Genomic DNA, 20,146 nt, shown 5'->3' with positions numbered 1-20,146 from the left:
CTCAAATTAATTAGAAACCGTTTAACATAATACGACCTAATTAATTAACAAACTAACTGTTAGTGCTAACTTTATTTCTAAAATATTGTGGGTAGGATTTTTTTGTTTATTGCTTTTTCTAATGACAGAAATAATAAATTTATTTGTTAAAAAATAATAAAGAAATAAAAAGACCAAAATGATACTATAAGTTTAAAAAAGTGATATTGAAAGTACCATGTATTAGGATCGTTGCTAATCCTTGATAAAATAATATTGTCTGTCCTGTATTATAATATGATTCTAAATTTGATATATTAACTTAAAATTTTATAATTCATGAATTATATTTTGTTTTTGTTCAATTAAAAAAATAAAAAATTATTGAGGAGCCCGGCCCATTTTAAAAAGAGTATACTAGGCTACGCCAGCCTAAGTAACGGTTGAAGTTCAATTTTTCCTCAAATTTCCTAAAAGCTTACGATTTAGCCCAAAAGAGAGGGGGAAAAAAGAAACTCGAGAAACAAATATATCTGCAATTGCCGGCAGGCAATCGAAGCATTGCTTACATCCAGAGAAGAGAGAGAGCATCTGGGTCCCTCCCTCCCCCCTCGCCTTCCTCGGCCTCAATCAGGTATCTTGCTCAATTAACTGGTTTCTTTTGGATGATTGAAAGCGGCTTTACAATAACATGCTCTTTTACTAAATAGGCCAGTCGGTATGATATTTAGGGAGTGGTCAAGTTTCTGTGAAATTCATAATCTATTGCGATTCTTCCTAATCAAGATAAATGCCTGAAAAAACTTGCACTACCTAGACTATGAAACGGTTAAACTGTTGAGCTTTTTATTTTATTTTAGTTTAGAACATTTTAGTTTCACTCCTCAACTAAGTCTGATTATTTGAATCTCTAGTTAGTATAGTTGAGTTTTAGTTTTGGTTATTTAATCATTAGAAGGAGAAGGGAAGCGAGCTTTTCTGGGGAAAGAAAAACTGAAATACTCGAGACACAATTTGAAAGAAAAAAAATGGAAGAGTGTATATTGTGTGAACTGAATTGGATTTTGGGTTTTCATGCAGTGCAGCTTTAGCCTTCATCGATGTGGGAGAGATCTTAGTATTGGTTAAAGGTTGATTTCATTTCCCCTTGCAATTCCTGCTATTATTTGGAATATGGGACTCTTTTTCTTAGCTTAGACTTTAAATTCTCTTTGTGAACTTGTTTCATAATTGATTGAAATATCTGTTTCTTTCTTGGGTGCTAGAACTATGCCTCGAAAAGTTAGTTACGGAAACGAGTATGCCGATGGCTATAATGACTATGACTATGACTATGACTATGACTATGATTATGAAATTGGATATGCTGTAGAAGAAAATGGTAAGTGGACTTTTTTCCCTCCATTTTTGTCACATCTTAGTTTTACGATGAGATTCCAATTAGATGCTTTTTTGTTAGTTAACTTTATGTTTCATGAAAAGCTTCTCTAATATGAGCCTATAATTTAATACTGATCAAAATGGTTAACAGAAATTATACATTTATCATTCTGCTTACAGACTTAATGCTATTTGTTTCTTAAAACAGTGAAAGGACCTTCTGAGCAAGATACTATCAGACATGGTGTGTGGCGTTGCTCCATTTGTACTTATGATAATGATAATACCATGTCATCATGTGATATCTGTGGGGTTCTTCGCAGTCCTTCGGTCAGTAACAGAACCTATGATGAGAAGAGAACAGGTATGTGTTACAATTGTAGTTGACCTCTTGATGTTTCTGTTTATATCATCAAGTATGGGGGAACTATTAAATTCTCCTTGTTCCCCTCTCCATGTTCCTCACCTCACTTCCTATTTAATTCAGGATGTACATGTTCCATCTTCTTTAGATTAGATAACTTGTGGATGGTTGGATGTCCAGTACGTCTCTTTGTTTCCAAGGTTCCTTTTTGCATTGGTGAGACATTTTATAGATTAGACCCCTTTCCTGCAGTTCATGGCATATGCAAAGTTTCTGGAGTATCTGTTATGGCCAAGTCACTTTTTGCATCATCGCCACATCAAATGTCCAAAAATGTTGTAGATTCTCAACAACAGAACAATGATTTTCGGCTGAAAGAGGGCAATAACTTCCACCTGCTTGGGAATAACCAACAACAGTTTCATGAATTTCATGAAGCTTATAGTTCTCCTACCCATTCTCGTATTAATATAGGTCTGGACATATTAGTATCACAGGTGTTACTTTAATGTGAAAATATGCTGTTCCAAACAGAAGGAACATTTTGTTGTTTATTTTAAAATTCCTTATTATTATTATTATTATTATTATTATTATTATTTTGTCATCTACTTTTGGGAGGCATTTTAACGTTTTTCTTTTCAAAAATAGTGCTTGATGTATCTTGCAATTATATATTCTAACCATACATGCTTTAATGATACAGCCCCTTTCAAATTTGATACTCCATCTCCAGATGACATGGTTTCCAATGGCATGCATTTGTCTAAACAGCATCCAAGAGGTATTCTTTGGCTATTGCAATTGGATATGTTGAAATCATTCCCTAGTAGTCGTTGTACTCGGCATTAAAGAAACTAAAGGACCATTGTTTTTCAATGAGGATAGTTCATTTCTTATTGTCATTATTCTGTATTGCTGCAATGAATTGGGATCACAATCAAACTATATCTGCTTCATCTTGATATGCATATGCAAGTCTGAATTCTATATAGGTGCTGATTTTCTGTTTAGCATTTTAAGAGTGTGGTTATACATTAAAGTTCAAAGTCTCTAAAATGGACCCAGAATTAATGGATATTGTGGATAACTTTTTCCATTTTACCGAGTTAAATGTTGTCTTGTCTTCTTTCTATGCTTCAATTCATTTGCAGCACAGAATTTTGGCTTGAAATCTTCCAAAGTTCCCTCAAGTGTGGTTGGGAAGAATAAGGCAGTTAAAGCATCAAGTGCTAAAAGGTCAGATAGCTCATATGACTCAACAGCAAAAGACAAGCACGATGAGATTATCTTTCCGAAGAATTTAGAAATCAATGTACCATTAGGTTCAAGAACTTCTTCTTCAGTGCCAAAAGGTGGCCTTGAAAATACGGACAAAAGTAGTATTGCTGTTAATATGTGTTCTAGTGGTCCAAGCTCATCATCGTTGATGCAAAAAGAAAGAACTGACATGATTGATGACAGCAGCTCTTCAAGGCATGGAGATGAGGCACATAGTCTCACCAGTAATCTAAAAAACATGGTTTTGGCTTCTGAATCTGGGAACTCAAAAGATATAAGCCGTGGAAGAGTAAATTCACATGCAGAATATAAGCCTGAAAAGTGGACGCTCTCTGAAAAAGCAGAAGATTCTCTGACTCAATTAAATCTTGCAATTGTAAGTTACATTTTAAGTTTGGGCCTAACAGTCTTAAAATGTTTTGGTGTTATTATTTCTCATCTTAGCATGGTAATGATATAACTCTTCATATGTCTTAGGTTGGGCATGTTGATTCTGGAAAATCAACACTCTCTGGTAGATTGCTTCACCTTTTGGGACGAATATCCCAAAAAGAAATGCACAAATATGAAAAGGAGTCCAGATTGCAGGTGATTTCTGGACTATTCACTTTGAGTTTGTGAGTTCAAGTCCATAATCTGATGTTTTATTTTCAATCAGGGAAAAGGATCCTTTGCTTATGCTTGGGCATTGGATGAGAGTGCTGAAGAAAGGGAAAGGGGAATCACTATGACTGTGGCTGTAGCTTATTTTGATTCAAAAAACTATCATGTTGTTGTCCTTGACTCCCCAGGGCACAAAGATTTTGTTCCAAATATGATAACTGGGGCAGCCCAAGCTGATGCTGTGATTCTTGTCATAGATGCCTCTATTGGTTCGTTTGAAGCTGGTATGGATGGCACAAAGGGACAGACACGGGAACATGCACAACTCATCAGAAGTTTTGGTGTTGATCAAATTATAGTTGCAATTAACAAGATGGATGCTGTGGACTATTCTAAGGATCGATTTGATTTTATAAAATCACAGCTTGGGACATTTCTCCGCTCTTGTGGCTTTAAGGACTCCTCAGTTTCATGGATTCCACTAAGTGCTGTTGAAAATCAGAATTTAGTGGCTGCACCTTCTGATGTTCATTTATCCTGGTGAGGTGTCTTATTGCATGTATTCAAAATTACTATACTTTTAGAATTCATATGTTGTGTATCTCTGCTGACCACAAAAAAACAAGGGCAAAATTAGTCTAACAGATCCAAATGAAAACTTGTGAAGTATTCTAGGTCAATTTTTTCCGGAGATGATATTAGTTGGCTGCTGAATTGTGCCTTTTCATGGTTTGGTGAAACTAAATCTAGGTTTGGCTTAGCTCCTTTTCCAAATTGTGAATTACACTTTATTTTTAATGTCCTACCCCACTTTCAATAGTGATTTATATGTCTTGAGAAATATGATTATCACCTCAAGTCTAGTAAAATTTCTCGTTTCTTATTTGTGTATCTCCAATTTGTGATGGCCAATTCTGTTATCTTGATTGCACGAGGTAGGAGAGAGGGCCTTACTTCCATGAAGAACATAGCATCCATCGTGTATCTCATTTAAAGGCAATGTCTTATACACTGATTAATGCCATCGTTTAGGTTCAAACATGCATGCCAGGTTGGACTTTGAACTACAAGATTTAGCATGGTGATGTTCATTACATATATTTATGTTATGGAGTTCTATGCTAATTTCGTAATTTTTATAATCACTTAGAAGTGAGACTGCACACTGCAGAAATATGGCGGAATTCCCATTCATGTTCAAACATTGTAAAATTAACTGGTAATTTTAATGCAGGTATCAGGGACCTTATTTGTTAGATGCAATTGATTCCTTCCAGCCTTCTATTAGAGATTTTTCAAAGCCCCTACTTATGCCTATATGTGATGTTATAAAATCTTCACAGGGGCAAGTGTCTGCCTGTGGCAAGTTAGAGGCTGGAGCTATTCGAAGTGGATCAAAGGCATGCCCTTTTCTGATGATAGAGATTGTTGTTTTTGTTGGGATAATATGTTATCTTGGCTTGCTATATTTGATTAACTTTACCTACAAAAGTTCCTTTTTGGTGCCCAATGATATTAATTTCTGTTTATAACATGAATATCATCTGTAACCATGATTTGTTGCGTACAATTGTAGGTTTTAGTTATGCCATCTGCAGATATAGCAACCGTGCGTTCCTTAGAGCGTGATTCCCAAGCTTGTTCAATTGCAAGAGCTGGAGACAATGTAGTTATCAACCTGCATGGGATAGATGGAAATCATGTGATGGCTGGTGGTGTTTTATGTCATCCTGATTTTCCAGTTGCATTTGCAAAACATTTGGAGTTGAGGGTGCTGGTTTTGGATGGTGCAACCCCAATTTTAACGGGTTCTCAGGCAAGCTTCCTCTGTTCATTCTGCCGTGTATTTTTCTTCTTCTTTTGTCTGAAATGTTAAGGTTTTACTTAACAATCTAAAATCAAAATGGAAAAATCAGTTGGAGTTCTATGTACATCATGCAAAGGAAGCTGCAAGAGTTTCAAGGATATCATCATTGCTTGATTCAAAGACCGGGAAGGTCGCAAAGAAAGCACCCCGCTGCATTGTGGCCAAGCAGAGTGCAGTCGTTGAGGCAAGTCAGCTGGATGTTGTTTCCAGTTGCTGTTTTATTTGAGTTTTGGCCTCATAATTGCAACCAAATTTGGTTTGACATGGGTCTGTTTTTCTACTTTCAGGTGGTTTTGCAAGAACCAGTTTGCATTGAAGAGTTTTCAAAATATAAAGCCCTTGGAAGGGTGTCTCTAAGAACATTAGGAAGAACAGTTGCTGTGGGCATCGTGACTCGAATAGTTGAGGAGCAGTAGTAGTTTCATACTAAGACTGAAGGGCCGGGCTTGTGTAGTAATTCAAGATCGATGTGAAAAATATAAAGTGTTATAAAATGAGGAAAGGCATTTGTTTTGGTCCTATGAATCTAGGCATAGGAAAAGTACTAAGACTGAAGAGCCGGGCTTGTGTAATAATTCAAATTTCCAACAGATTTATTATATGTAGGCATTGGAAAAGTACTAGTTTCCTAGGTGAGAAAGAGTAATCTTTTAATCAAAATTTCTTAGGTACCACTTAACAAGAACTTTTACCAAACTGAACATTATTCATCACCTTTGAGCAAATGACCAAACCAATTGTATTTGTAGTCCAGCTAATTTCATTTAAGATTTTACTGGGATCGGCGCAAGCAAAAATAGTGCGAGTTTCTCAATATAATATAATACTAAAAAAGAAAAGTGAATATGCCGAGAGTTGGAACTAATATGGGACATTCTTTGGCAAGTTCCGAATGACATTATTCTTCATGCCAACTTTTATACGCATTGCCTCCACACCCTTCCTATTCATTGCTTTCATAACCTTCATTCTCACTACTTGCTCCCTTGACTGCACAGTTGCTATGCCCATACTCTTGTACTTGAAAATCAATGCAGAATTTCCTCCTTCAATATATATACACATAATTATAGTTGTTTGACGGTTGCAATTGCAGTTCATATCATAGATGAGCTAGACTGCAAGACTTGGGGAGAGTGGAAACAAACCTAGAGGCCAGGGCAGTCGTAATGGCCATGTTATTTGCAGGTGATGGACGAGGCTTCTGGCGATAGTAGCGCAAGTACTCTCGGGAACCAAGTGTTATACTTATTATTCCCCCATCAGTTCTTTTGGTTATAACAAGCTCTGAGCCACCAACAAGTTCAACAGAGTTGCCCATATCACCAACGGCAACCAACTGCTTCCCACTCTCATCCACGTCGCTGTTTCCAGAGAAATAATAATAAGCAATAAAAATATTATATATATCTATATATATAAAGAAAAAAAGGTAAAATGAGATGCATACCTGCTGCTATAATCATAGAATTCTTCCAACTCTGCTTCCTCATCTTCATCACCATCACCAGAATGCACCTTGCAATGACCTCTGGCTTCCATATGTTTCCTAGCAGCTTCTAAGCTAGCAAAAGGATGGCACCTTTCATTACAATACAGACAAATGAAATCCCTCTTAACCTGAAACACAACCATGAACAGACCAAAACTCAATATATTAATATAACATATTTAGTCAAAAACTAGAAATCACATCAATATGGTACCTTTAAGGCCAAGGAAGGTGAGCAAGCCTTATGGGTCCTTCAAATATTCAACATCAGGAATGAAGAAACCATGTAACTTATGCATGTAAACCATGTAACTTATGCATGTGAACCATGCAACTTTCAATTGTATCGTGCTCAAGGTAGCACATAAAACTGCAGCACGGGTCTAGCTCCTCCTCTTCTTCATCTTCTTCCATCTGATCACCAGCACCATGCTCGGTTACATTCAAATGGCATAAAGAATTTGCAGCTTGACCAACCAATTCTTCTTCCGGATCAACTTCCTCCCACTCGTCTTCGCTTTCCTCGTCATCTCTATCCCTCGGTTGGGTCAGAGGTTTGTTTACAGCTAGACGAAGAAGTGGCTTGATAATTGCCTTCTCCTCTCGAGGGTGATTGGTTCCTTGAGAAGCTTGCATGATATGGGCTCGTGTGAGAAAGGTGCCATTGATGACCATAAGATGAAGGAAAGTAATTGACAGTGAATGAAGATGAGAAGCTGTGAAAGAGGCAACTCTGTTTACTAAATGTGAAAAATGAATTACAAAAATGCTTGAGTCAACCCATTACAACAGTACTTATATAGCACCACTAAACTAAGTTTAACAACTTGATCTAACAAACTAACCAACCTTTAAGAAACTCAGTTAATCTTGACTAAACCAATACCAACTAATTACATTCTATTTCTAACAGGTCGTGACTTAAGATGCTGGGAATAAGCCTTGGAACTTCGATAGTCCTTGCCACAAACACCACAACTGTAAAACATTGGGGTTTCATTCTGCTTTTGTTTCTCTTGAGCAAGTGCCGATTGTCCTGCCAGAAATAGAGCTTCCGTAACTCCAGGAACTCCAGCTACCTGATTTAATTAATTTTACCGTTAAAACTCACTTAATTATCATTCCCAGACAGAGTTTTCAAGCTTTAACATAGTTATCAGTATTATTCATCTCCAAACACGATGCAACTGTTCAGCGATAGTAGCTAAAAATCAAGGATGTTCAGAAAAATCATAACAAAATAAAAAGAGAAGCAATCAGGAATAGCTAAAAATTGGACCTTGCGCTTGAAATTGTAGCGATGCCATTCAGACTTGTAATGGAGCTTCTGATCAGCATCGTCAAGGAATTCTTTGTTACACGCGTTGCAGGTTAGACCCAACATTTCCTCTTTTGTTTTGATCGCAGATAATTATCTAAAAACTGGAGTTTAGGGTTTTTGAGGGATGATGAAAGGAGGGCATTAGGGTTTGTCAAATATATATATAAACATTGTGTGTATATTATTTACCAGGAAAAAAAAACGTAGCATCCTCCCTAGTCGGTGACGGGAGGTTGAGGATGAGAAAACAGACCTTAGCTGTGAGTCCAATATGATGGGCCTGGTTTCTGCTGTTACGTTTACCCATTTGAGTGGGTTGAATTCCAATGGTTAATGGGCTTCAACCTTAACCTTAATATAGATCCCTAAACTATTCTCAAATAATATATTTGATCACTTAACTTTTAAAAATTATAAAAATTTTTAAGAGAAAAAATTTAAGTGACAAAAAATGTCTTATAATATATAATTTTAATCAACTTTTTTTGAATTTGCAAAAATAACTAATGAATTCGCAACTCAATTTCGAATTTACAACATGAAAGCCAATTTCGCAACACAGTTTTTGAATTCGCAACTCGAATTCGGAATTTACAACTCGAATTCGGAATTCGCAACACAGAAGTCGAATTCGCAACTCGATTTTTTAATTCGCAAATCGAATCACTAAGCAAACATAAAAAATTGAAAGAAAGAAAAAAACAGAATAAAATCTCACTTCTCGTCGAGCTTCTTAATCTCGTCTTCATTCTTGGCACACATCGAGTCCAAAACGCTCTGATCCAGCTCCACCACTTTATCAGCAACTAGGGTTTCGTAATATGGAGTCATTTCTACAGCCGCCGCCACAACCATGACGAAAACACGAGAAGAATTGGTGTTAGAGTTGAGCAAGAATAATTATCTCGGAAAAAATATAAGAGCTTAATCGGATGAGTTATAGTTGGATTTTACTGCGTTGAGGACCTCGTCCTTGAGGCAGACATTCTCTATGTCAGGGACATCTGGGTGCTTGAGAAGGAAAACGTTAACTCACAAAAGCAATTTCGCAACGTGAATTTTACAAAAGTTGAGTTGTAAAATTTAAATTCGAGTTGCGAATTCGAAAATCGAGTTGCGAAAACGAAATGTGTGCTACGAATTAGAAAATCGAGTTGCGAAAATGAAACTCGTGTTGCGAATTTAAAAATCGAGTTGTGAAAAAAAAATCGTGTTGCGAAAATGTCAAATTCGAGTTGCGTATTCGACTTTTGTGTTGCGAATTCCAAATTCAAGTTGCGAATTCGGAAACTATGTTGCAAATTGGCTTTCGTGTTGCGAATTCGTTGATTATATTTGCAAATCTAAAAAAATTAATTAAAATCGTATATTATAAGACATTTTAGATCACTCAAGTTTTTTTTTTAATTTATCAACTTGTTGTAAAATGATTTCCACGCCGTCTTATTATCATAATTTTTGATAAATTTAATGTATATTTTGTAATGATTTAATAACTTTAATGACTATTTATGATAATTTAATAAATTTTATAATCATTTCATAGATTATGATGATTATTTTATACTATTTTGACAAATTTAATAATTTTTCAAATTTATCAAAAATTAATATCCAAAAAAACCATTTAGAGTATAGTTTCAGGACCTCTTATGTGATTTATCCTAAACATAAACACAACTCTTCTCCTTTCTTGCCTTCCAAAAAAAAAACTCTGCTCTTATTCTTGAAAGCTTAACCATCCAATTCATTTCCAGTCTCGCTGAAAATGGCCGAAAATATAATAACACTTGAAAATTTAGGGAATTTGGAAATAACGGTTATTAACCACTCCAGAAAAAGTAAAACAACAATAAAAAACGGATGAAATCAAATAAATCACAATGGCCTGAGCCTGACGGACCACTTTCTAACTAATCAGCTTATCTTTCTTCCTCCAATATGGCCACCGTTTCTGGAGCTTCCCCACACCGAGACTCTCAATCGGGTGCCGTGTCACCCGACACGCCTTACGACCGCCCCGGGTTTCTCAATTCAGCCCTGCAAAATCATAATTGGATCTCCAGGAACATTTTTCCTCCCACTCGCTCCATTGTTACTGGTGCCGGCCGAGTGCTCGCCTCTGTTCTTGGCTTTGAATCCTCCTCCTCTTCTTCATCTTCGGAATGCGGTTCTTGTTCAGGTTCCATCTACCCTTTTTATATTTGGATTTTTCAGAATGCGACTTTTCCCACTAATTTCCTCCTTTTAGTTTAACGATATCAGCGATTGCGCTAGTAGCTTTTATTCTAGTTTTTTGCATCTCCGAAATTAAAGTGGGTGCATTTTTTAACTGTTCAATTCCACACAAAATAGGAGCATGGCATGTCTGCGGGAAGTAACATTAGTATTAATTTTGATTGTGTTATGCTTCCCTTTTGCAAAATGCTTTGCTTTGCACGCCAACCGCTTTATGTCTGCGTGATTTCGGGGATGCTGCGTACTTTAATTTTATTATTGCGGATGTCTCCAGTCTTTCTCGTCCTTTTTCATAGTGGCTCTAACTTTTTAAATGATAATTAAGCATTTTTCTTTTTATAGGAATAGAGGCTAATAGATAAAAATTGGAGGAGATAAACGTTCCTTGTTGCTACTTTGTCTATTCTTCCGAAAAAGTTTTGTTCCCTCATGAAGCACATTGCGTCTGTTCATTTATTTATTTATTTTGGTGCAGATGACACTCATGACAACAATGATGACCAGGAAGTTTCATCTCAAGGGGTTCATGCAATTGAATATGTAAGCGTGCTGCTCTTTATGCTTTAGGTCATGCTTCAAAAAGAACTATGATTTTTCTCTTAATATGTGGTGATACTGGTAAATTTGATGCTAATTTCATAATATTCTTTTTTTCTTCTTATTTTGGTTACTTGCCATGGTAGCATGTACACATTCTTGACACAATTGAGGGTTATAATTATCTTAGAGGATGCCTTAGTTGTTCCTTTGAGGGCATCAGAGAGTGCCCCAATCTTTTGCAGGAAAGACTGAATCCAAGTGTCTAATAGAGCAGCTTCTCATGGAGGAGTCTTTCTCGAGGTAAAAACTTAATTTTCTTACTTTCTTATTTGGACATTTTTCTTATTTTAATCCTTTTCTTCTTCCTCCATAAGGTGTTCTGCTCATACACTATGCGATCGACACCTAGTAATGCATGTACATTATGGCATGTTCAGTGTTTAAATCCTTGGGAAAACTTCACATGACATTGTTTTTGTTTTAACTGATTATCCCTCATTTTTATGTCCCATAAGCATAGTTTAAGTCATAAATGGATGCTATTTTGACCAGGCAAGAGTGTGATAAACTAACAGATATTATCAAGTCAAGAGTTGTGGATTCTCCATCAATCTGTGGCTTGGGGCTTGGGCGACTAGGTGAAACACCTGAGAGAACAGGTGGAAATAGTTTTGCTTTCATAAACTTGAGAGGCACCAGATTTGAAGAATGAATTTCTCGGCACTCATAGTTGACTGATTGTGTTTCTTGTTTCTCTGATGTTAAAATTCATGATTTTTGCAAAAAAGCTGTTTTGGAGGCAACAAAGTTGTTGGAGGAGAAGAAGTCAGGATCAAATGATAAGTCAGAAGGGCACCATGGGACCGCTGCTCTGAATTCCGTTATGCTGAAACATGTTTGTAACACTTTTTTCCTATAATCCTCGTGGATTCTTTCTTATAAGGAAAAAGTGCATGTGAAAAAGTTATGAGGGTTTTTATTATATCATCATCATGATGTTTCCTGTTTCATCGATGGTGCTAGGCATTGCTAGCTTCTTAAGTAAGGCTGTGTGGTATTGGTTAACCCCTTTTGCCTCATATAACCTAATAACTTATGCTGAATGTTCTTTTTCTTTCCCTTCTCTCATTGATTATGTGCCATCTCCTTTATGCTGATATGTTTAACTTGTTTCTTGCCTCAGATAATTTTAAGTTGAATGTTCTTTTAATTCTCCTTCTCACCTTCTCTCTGTGTCATCTCTTTCTGCTTTGAAGACTGAAATTATCTCTGCCTCTGTTTTCATACAACTTTTAAGCTTATGTCTTTTCATGTGTTCTTTGCTTCTCTTTCTAAATACATGTATGTCCATATGTCTCTATGATGTTTGGTGTTACCATAACCTAAATTTACTTGGTTTCATTTGTTATAAAATACCAATTACACATTTAGATGATATCATAAATCATGCTTCATGTGCTTAAATGGTTGTTGGAAGATCTTACAAAGAAAAAAAATCTTAAGTGATGTCATCTGTTATAAAATGCTGACTAGAGAATTCTTTTTTCCTTATACACGCCAATTTCTTATAAGGAGTATTTGTGTCGGTTGTTTGGTTTCATAGTTTACTCACATTTGCGAATGCAACAATTTAAAGCGATTTCTTATCCTTGTTGCATATGTTTTAATGAAGTACTGATTCAAACACCACCGCTGTAGAAGAAAACTAAAAATGAAAATTGTTGATATCTGAATATTATATTAGTGCAAAAATATACCCATTTTTCTCAGTAGGTTTTATTGCTGCAGGATGTTGAACGTGAAGTGGGATTACCTGTGGACTTGGCCAAGTCATACAAGCAAACTTGTCCTCCATGGGCATCACCTTCTAAGAACAATACTGAATTTAGATCTCCATCATCAGTTGTGATGTCACTTTTCAAGGAAGACACACCATATTCAATTGGGAGCAATTTCCTGTACTCATCCAAGGTGCTATTATATGATTATTCCTATGCATGAAATTATGTCACAATTCATATATGTATCTTATTCAAATACATGTAAGAAGGCTACTGTGGCTTCTTTGGCATATAACATGTGGTTTAATCATGGATGGATGTGATATGATTTTCCAGCTGACCGTTTGTGTTACTTTTGCAACTGCTTTTGGGGTTGAGCCCCCGTGTGTGTGTTTTCATAGCATAGAAGAAATAAAATTACAGGTTTCTCTAACCTGAAGCTGTTGAAACTTGGTTAACTGATTGGAAAAGATGCATGCCCGTAATGTGCATGTAGTGTGGGTATAAGTGATTGATTGAAATTCCTTTTTCCCTTGGTTATGATTTAATTTGCTGGGTTTGTATTAACATGAATGTAGCGGAAAAGAAATTCTCTTGCCACCGGCTCATGGAACATCCAAGATGAAATACGAAAAGTGAGATTTAAAGCAACGGAAGAAATGCTGAGGAATCTGTCGTCCTCAAAAATTGATTGGCCTTCAATTCCATTAGAACATAAGAAGGGTCCTGATTCTATAGCTGCCAATAACTTAGGACCTGCTAGGGAAGACAAGGTACAGATCTCTAAAAGGCCGGTGGATGTGTCTATAGACCTTGCTGCAAAATCAGGTACTGTATTTTTCATCAGATTGTGTTTCCTGATTTTCAAAATTCAGCTAGTCTGTTCAGTTTCTAGGTCATAATGATCAAAGACATTACCTCTCCTGCTTTTTCCTTTCAGTTCCACAGCTTACAAAAGATTTATTTCATATTGATGCTTTACAAGACCAGGTATGTTAATGGTGGAACATGAAGCTCACATGGTGCTCATTAAATGTCTTTAATTGTACAGTTATGCCAATATTTATGCCCTTAGTTTATAGCCAAAACCTTTCCATTATTTTTATAGAGTAGATTTATGTTGATAATTCATTTCATTAATCACGGTGTATGGTATTTGATAGATTTATTCTCTTTCTTGCAAAGGTTATGCAACCCACTCAAAGCATTAAGGAGGAAAAAGGTATTCTTTGCATCACGTCTTTCATTTTGTCGCATATCAAACATATTACTGGAGAAAGTAATATAATTAATAAGAATTAGAGTTTAGTTCGGAGTAACGTTTTCACTTTAGAGGTATAAGTAAAAGTGGACAAGTATCAGTAGACTCATAGTCCACCCGTGCAATTTGTATTCCAAAATTTACGATTACTGGTTCATGGACTTAAACAGGGCATGTCGTGTCATATTTCTGGAAGATTGTGATGTGGATGCTTTCATTGGAAAGCAATATCAGAGAACGAAGGTAATAAATATATAGAGGCCAGCAAATTTAAAAATATTTCTTTTTTTTAATAGTGTGGGGGTGATTATATGCTAGTAACTGTTCATAATCTTTTTTAACCATTGACACTTTATACACACCTTATAGATGCAACTACTAGAACCTGAGACCTCTAGATAGAAGAAAACTTCCTTTAACTAGTGAGGCCGCTCAATTAGTTTGCCTTTTATATGCCTTTAGTGACAAAGGAAAGAGTCAAAATGGACATAAAATAAAGATCCCTAACAAATAGGATCTCGACTAGCAATACTAAAGCTATAAAAGAAATAAAAATCTAATATAATCGAGGAAACAATTAAAACACTAATTTGCTGCCCGCTATATATTTATTGCCTGCTTCTCTGATATTGTTTTCCAATAAAAACATCCACATCAGATTGATGGGTTATGGTCTCCAGCAAGATCTTCTAGTGGCTCAATGCAAAAGAAGTGTTCTTATTGTTTAGATTCTCTGTAAATCCAATAAATTTGTGATTGAGACATTTCCATTTTCCGTTGTGGATAACTGCAGCCACACTATATTCCCTTTCTTTTTTCGTCTTCTTTTTACAGTCTTTATCGCTAATAAATCTGTTCCTCTATAAAATGTTTCTGAGTGAGATTTTTTGGATCAGATGAGACATTAGAAGTGGGACCAATACTTCAATCAACAGTATATGTGAAGACTGAAACACATAGGTTGGTCTATAATTCTCATTAAATCTCCCCGAAGGGAAAAAATAGCTCTGATTTTGAATGATTCCCTTGGAAAATCTCGTCTTTGGCGATAATGTCAATGATCATTTTTCTTGTAAATTTTATCTATTTATGTCACAGTGATGTTGATGCTCCCGAGGCCTATCATTTAAAGGAATCCAACGGGTCTATCCAACCATTTAGCTGTACTAGGGAAGGAACTGCTCAGGGTAAGAAACTAGTCATATGAGTTTTTTTTTTCACTTGATGCTTATGAAGTTGTGTTACTATCCTATTTAACTCTTCTTAGCTCATGTAAATACTAGCTCACCAGTAACGGTCACAGCTAAAAATATAACAGTTTGCATGATTCAAGTAGAGTGATTGGAAGATAATATAACTCAGAGAAATCTCAACTGTTAAGATTCCATTTATATTGTTCAAGTGTTTATTTGCAACATTTTGGGTTCGAGATGGTCTGTTATTTAATGCTTAGTTTATAATGAGCTTGCTTCACTGCTAAACATAATCTGCAGATTCACAAGTAGAAGAAAAAAACTGTTGGAAATTAAACGAAGTTGCTGGAATACGCAGCCCCACCAGGTTCCCTTCAGGATCCAAGTAACACAGCCACATCTACCATTTAATCTGCATGGTTTAATTTTGTATAGTTTTGATTATTTTTTGTTTAATGAGTTGTCTCTCTTTTCAGTATGTCTTCTGAAGTGGATAAAGAGAAAAATCATGGACCAATTATTAGCGAGGAAAACAAGGCAGGTGCATGCAGAGATGAGAATAGGTATAGAGTTGTGGCAGAGGAGAAGCGTGAGCTTTTGTGTGAGGCTCCTACGGTAAATGAAACCGATGCTGCTGACTCTGGTTCCCACCGCAGTTGGAGCATGCAGAATGAAGGTTCACCACAAGACCAGAATACACCAACATCAAAAGCCAGTTCGACAGGCAAACGTGACTTTACTATAGAGCAGCAGCAACAGAGAGAGAAAGTGAGCAGATACAACATGCGAAACAGAGGACCGCACAGATGAGTTAACTGTAAAATGACCTGTGTAAACTATAGCCGAGGCAAAAGATAACGGCATGACAGAGAGAACATTCGTAAGCGATAGTAAAATTCACAAATGATATCAGAGCTGTTAGGTTTTTAGTGGTTGATATTAAGGTGTCATATTTTAGAGTAGGATTTGGTCCATTATTTTTTGGCTCGTTATTATTGAATACGTTGAAAATCATCGTTCACATATATGGACTTATAATTTGAAAATTAACTTCTGAATGATTACTGAACATATATTAAGTGATAATAGGTAAAAATCATAAATCGAAATCAACCGTCATATGTTAAATATATAACTGATTTTTATAATTTATTTTCGAGTCAAAATTATTATTAAATAGTCGTGACTATTATTTATGACTTATTTATCAGGTGGAGAAACAATGGACTATGTCGTAGAAAAAATCAATTAAAATTAAGGGGCTTTAAAATAATTTTACCTTTTTTATGTTAACAGAAAATGAACTGCATAAGAACAATTGTACCTTTTTCTTTTTAGATTAAGTTAGACGGTTCTTTTTCCTTTTCATTCTTTTCATAAAAAACATAAACTCTTCCTCTCCACCGACTCCGCCGCCGATTCCTACAGCCTTTCTGCCACCAAACTGAAAAATCATCACACTTCCACTAAAGATTCGATTATTTTGTTGTACTTTTTGTCGTGAACATGGAGGTTTAACCAGTAATTTTGAAACAATTGAGATTTAAGGGCCAAGCCCAATAACTGCCAAACGGTTTGCAGCCAAGCGATAGGCATGGGCCTGAATCCTTGGGAGGGAGGCTGTTGTTTTCTTAATACCTCTCTCACCTGTCCTCTCGTCTCCGGTGCTTTATAAAATTAAAACCAATACTCCAATAGGGTCCTTGGGTGCCTCAGTGAAAAAGAGTTGGAAGTACAACAATAATGGATTCCGCAATAGCCCAGAAAACATGGGAATTAGAGAACAATATCCTCACAGTTGAAACACCAAACCGTTCATCGGATTCAATTTTCTACTACGACGAGGCGGCTCAAGCCAAGTTCCAGCAAGAGAAACCTTGGGCCAATGATGATCACTACTTCAAGCGCGTCAAGATCTCGGCCCTCGCTCTCCTCAAGATGGTTGTCCACGCCCGATCTGGTGGTACCATAGAGGTGATGGGGCTGATGCAAGGGAAGACTGACGGGGACGCCATCATCGTCATGGACGCCTTTGCTTTGCCTGTTGAAGGGACTGAGACTAGGGTTAACGCTCAGGCTGATGCCTATGAGTATATGGTCGACTATTCCCAGACTAACAAGCAGGTTCTTTTTAAAGTCTCTTTTTTGTATGGTTTTGCTTTAAAGCTGGCGTTTATGAAACCCTAAATCAATTTAGTCTCGGTAATTTAAGTAGTTTACCGTAACCAGGGCAAACGGAAAGAGTTGATGATTATATACGGAGAGGGAAATGCCAAATAAAATAAATGAATGTCTATGGGTATCATTTCCTTCTACTGCGAGGAGCTAATTTCTCATTGTTGTTGCACCATCTAGATTGTAGAAGGATCATTAAAGTTGATTGAATTCAAGTTGAACTACATGGTTTCCACTTACATTCTTGCAGTTATGTATATTTGTATCAGCAGTTTTTGTGTGATGCAAGATAGTGTTATGTTTCAGGAAACATGGTAATATTGTTGTCTATGAAAATCATTGCTCTTAAGAAGAATAAGATATCCTGTCTTGTAGGCTGGTCGATTGGAGAATGCTGTTGGATGGTACCATTCTCATCCCGGGTATGGATGCTGGCTATCCGGTATTGATGTTTCAACCCAAATGCTGAACCAGCAGTTTCAGGAGCCTTTCCTGGCAGTTGTAATCGATCCAACTAGGACTGTTTCGGCTGGTAAAGTTGAGATTGGAGCTTTCAGGACATACCCTGAAGGACATGTTCCTCAAGATGACCCTGTCTCCGAATATCAGACCATTCCTCTCAATAAGATCGAAGACTTTGGTGTGCACTGTAAACAGGTTATTCTGAAATCCAACTAGCCTTATTTTCAAGAATACTTGTCCTCTCTCTGTTTATTTACTTGTATGTTTTTCTGCAGTACTATTCATTGGATATCACTTATTTTAAGTCGTCTCTTGATAGTCACCTCCTGGATCTGTTATGGAATAAATACTGGGTAAACACCCTTTCTTCTTCACCTATCTTGGCTAATGGAGATTATGTTGCTGGACAAATTTCAGATTTAGGTAACTCTTCTTTTCCTATTTAATGTTGCTGTACAGATATATTTTCTTAGTTTGCACACAAAATTTTATTTGTTACTAATTTCTTGGTTGTTTATGTTGTTCACACTGTTCCATCTTACAGCTGAAAAACTGGAGCAAGCAGAAAACCAATTGGCTCACTCTCGCATCAGCCCTCTAGGACCCCCACGAAAGAAGGTCTGTATTTTTTTTTTAATTTTGTATGCTCAAGCTATTTTCAGGATAATTTATCTCTCTCTTAATGAATGCAATGTGGCTACCCGCTTATTAGTTGCAGGAAGAATCTCAGCTGGCTAAGATTACTAGAGATAGCTCAAAGATAAGTGTGGAGCAAGTCCATGGTTTAATGTCGCAGGTGACTTAGCTGTTCCAGGTTCTTAGAAATTGTTACTTTATCCATGAATTGATTATGGAATTCGGTTTTAACCATTTCATATCTTTAGGTCATCAAGGACATTCTTTTCAACTCCGTACGACAGTCAAGTGGGTCCCCTAGTGGGCAATCTGGTCCTGAGCCTATGGTTGAAGCTTGATCCTAACCTCTGGCCTGATGAAATGGTTACCTTGAGCTTGAGAGACCAGTTTTTACAAGAAGAAAATACATATACATGGGATTCCAGGCGGCAGTGTCTTTCCCATACTCTGTTGATGTAAGAAGTCAGATCCTTTGGGGTGGGGTTTAATCATTAATCTGTTTTGAACTAAGCTTTTTGCCTAATTCTGTGCTAGTTTATGCATGAATTGTTGAAGAGATCCAAGTATGGAATCAAATCCAAGTAGTAGTTTCAAATTATCTGTTTCCTTTGTAAACTTGTTATGTTATAGGAGTCGTGATAAAATTTGCTGAATATGGTGGCTGGCAGCTTTACAAAACACAAGGGATTTGAGTTGAAAATACTCGCAGTGGAATGAATAACACCTTTGGAATTGTTGAAAGATCTCTTGCTCCGCAATTAATTGAAGATATGAACTCCGGCTTTTTATTCAGACCGACAGATGAACTAGGCCTTCGTATAACCCATAACTAAAGTGTACAAACAATATAAAAACGAAACTGCTGTTAGGTTGGGCCCAACCCTAAGTTTGCATACTATGTCTCTAGTCTCTACTTTGAATCTGGTAAACTAAAACACCCTGTCCAAATCCAATTGGTTCTGTTGCTATTTTCTCCAACTCCGTTGACCCATTTTCGCCGCATTCATCATAGTTGGCATCGATGGATGGGTGGGTTTGACCCTTCTTGAAAATTTTAATATTTCATATAAATTTTATTTTATAATTTTTTATTAATAATCTATTGTCTTTTCTTATAATTTTATAAATTTATCCTTAGATATAAAATAAATTTAAAATTTTTATATAATTTTATTAATAATCTAATATCGTTACTTATATTTTTATAAATTTATCCTCATGTATAAAATCATGAGTTTGTTTCTTATTGCTGGTTCAACAATCTAATGACAAACGATGTAACGTTAGTAGTCTGGTGAGGTCAATGGGTTGTAGGGTAGTCGAACTTAAAGAGCAAGGAGAAAGGACCCGTTTTCCTTTTGCTGAACCAAATAAGTTAGACGATATAAATATCGTTGAAGAAAAAGATAGGCAGCGTCTCACTTAAACTCCAAGCACAGGTGTAGTGCTTTTTCACATGCAAAGAAAGCACATCCCTTGTGAACCCTCTTTTCTTTTTAATCATTACGATTATGAATACGGAGCCTCCCACCAGTGCATTCCAGATGAGACTTGTCATCACCATCACTCTATC

At 36.3% G+C, this 20,146-nt stretch overlaps 3 protein-coding genes and 1 pseudogene across 5 annotated transcripts; 3 read left to right on the top strand and 1 right to left on the bottom strand.

Moving 5' to 3' along the window:
* Positions 1–451: 451 nt before the first annotated feature.
* LOC120210871 (HBS1-like protein) lies at positions 452–5,992 on the top strand. 2 transcript variants are annotated; one of them, XM_039209530.1, is made up of 13 exons: positions 452–613; positions 1,060–1,109; positions 1,245–1,360; positions 1,568–1,723; positions 1,976–2,197; positions 2,430–2,507; positions 2,878–3,380; positions 3,482–3,592; positions 3,663–4,147; positions 4,842–5,007; positions 5,184–5,423; positions 5,524–5,658; positions 5,762–5,992. In XM_039209530.1, the coding sequence occupies exons 3-13, from the start codon at positions 1,249–1,251 to the stop codon at positions 5,888–5,890; spliced, it is 2,337 nt and encodes a 778-aa protein (XP_039065461.1). In that variant the 5' UTR covers positions 452–613; positions 1,060–1,109; positions 1,245–1,248; the 3' UTR covers positions 5,891–5,992. The 2 variants fall into 2 exon arrangements, with proteins under 2 accessions (XP_039065461.1, XP_039065465.1); XM_039209534.1 differs by lacking the exon at positions 1,976–2,197 and having other exon boundaries at positions 453–613.
* A 245-nt stretch (positions 5,993–6,237) lies between these two features.
* Positions 6,238–8,430, bottom strand: LOC120210861 (annotated as a pseudogene).
* Positions 8,431–10,088: 1,658 nt separating this feature from the next.
* LOC120210851 lies at positions 10,089–16,219 on the top strand. The gene is made up of 13 exons (XM_039209519.1): positions 10,089–10,469; positions 11,001–11,065; positions 11,286–11,365; positions 11,618–11,724; positions 11,854–11,960; positions 12,854–13,036; positions 13,425–13,674; positions 13,787–13,836; positions 14,032–14,068; positions 15,004–15,067; positions 15,206–15,294; positions 15,601–15,685; positions 15,777–16,219. Exons 1-13 carry the CDS (start codon positions 10,229–10,231, stop codon positions 16,108–16,110), a joined length of 1,692 nt encoding a protein of 563 aa, XP_039065450.1. The 5' UTR covers positions 10,089–10,228; the 3' UTR covers positions 16,111–16,219.
* Positions 16,220–16,986: 767 nt separating this feature from the next.
* On the top strand, positions 16,987–19,331 carry LOC120210834 (COP9 signalosome complex subunit 5a-like). 2 transcript variants are annotated; one of them, XM_039209511.1, is made up of 6 exons: positions 16,987–17,424; positions 17,851–18,132; positions 18,213–18,360; positions 18,482–18,555; positions 18,656–18,733; positions 18,822–19,331. In XM_039209511.1, exons 1-6 carry the CDS (start codon positions 17,044–17,046, stop codon positions 18,909–18,911), a joined length of 1,053 nt encoding a protein of 350 aa, XP_039065442.1. In that variant the 5' UTR covers positions 16,987–17,043; the 3' UTR covers positions 18,912–19,331. The 2 variants fall into 2 exon arrangements, with proteins under 2 accessions (XP_039065442.1, XP_039065435.1); XM_039209504.1 differs by having other exon boundaries at positions 18,650–18,733.
* Positions 19,332–20,146: the final 815 nt, after the last annotated feature.

Source organism: Hibiscus syriacus, unplaced genomic scaffold (assembly GCF_006381635.1).
Source record: "Hibiscus syriacus cultivar Baekdansim isolate YM2019G1 unplaced genomic scaffold, ASM638163v2 tig00000715_pilon, whole genome shotgun sequence".
Classification (NCBI taxonomy): Eukaryota; Viridiplantae; Streptophyta; class Magnoliopsida; order Malvales; family Malvaceae; genus Hibiscus; species Hibiscus syriacus.
The sequence above is the reverse complement of the archived record's forward strand: the minus strand, read 5'-3'. Positions and strand labels throughout refer to the sequence as shown.

Excerpts from the sequence above, each read along its gene's own strand:
- LOC120210851 (XM_039209519.1), top strand. The coding sequence starts at position 10,229 with ATGGCCACCGTTTCTGGAGCTTCCCCACACCGAGACTCTCAATCGGGT. Across the intron at positions 13,675-13,786 it reads AGACCTTGCTGCAAAATCAG|TTCCACAGCTTACAAAAGAT; the intron begins GTACTGTATTTT and ends TTTTCCTTTCAG. Across the intron at positions 15,068-15,205 it reads GTGAAGACTGAAACACATAG|TGATGTTGATGCTCCCGAGG; the intron begins GTTGGTCTATAA and ends TTTATGTCACAG.
- LOC120210834 (XM_039209504.1), top strand. The coding sequence starts at position 17,044 with ATGGATTCCGCAATAGCCCAGAAAACATGGGAATTAGAGAACAATATC. Across the intron at positions 17,425-17,850 it reads ATTCCCAGACTAACAAGCAG|GCTGGTCGATTGGAGAATGC; the intron begins GTTCTTTTTAAA and ends CCTGTCTTGTAG. Across the intron at positions 18,133-18,212 it reads TTGGTGTGCACTGTAAACAG|TACTATTCATTGGATATCAC; the intron begins GTTATTCTGAAA and ends GTTTTTCTGCAG.
- LOC120210871 (XM_039209530.1), top strand. The coding sequence starts at position 1,249 with ATGCCTCGAAAAGTTAGTTACGGAAACGAGTATGCCGATGGCTATAAT. Across the intron at positions 2,198-2,429 it reads CCATTCTCGTATTAATATAG|CCCCTTTCAAATTTGATACT; the intron begins GTCTGGACATAT and ends TTAATGATACAG. Across the intron at positions 5,424-5,523 it reads CAATTTTAACGGGTTCTCAG|TTGGAGTTCTATGTACATCA; the intron begins GCAAGCTTCCTC and ends TGGAAAAATCAG.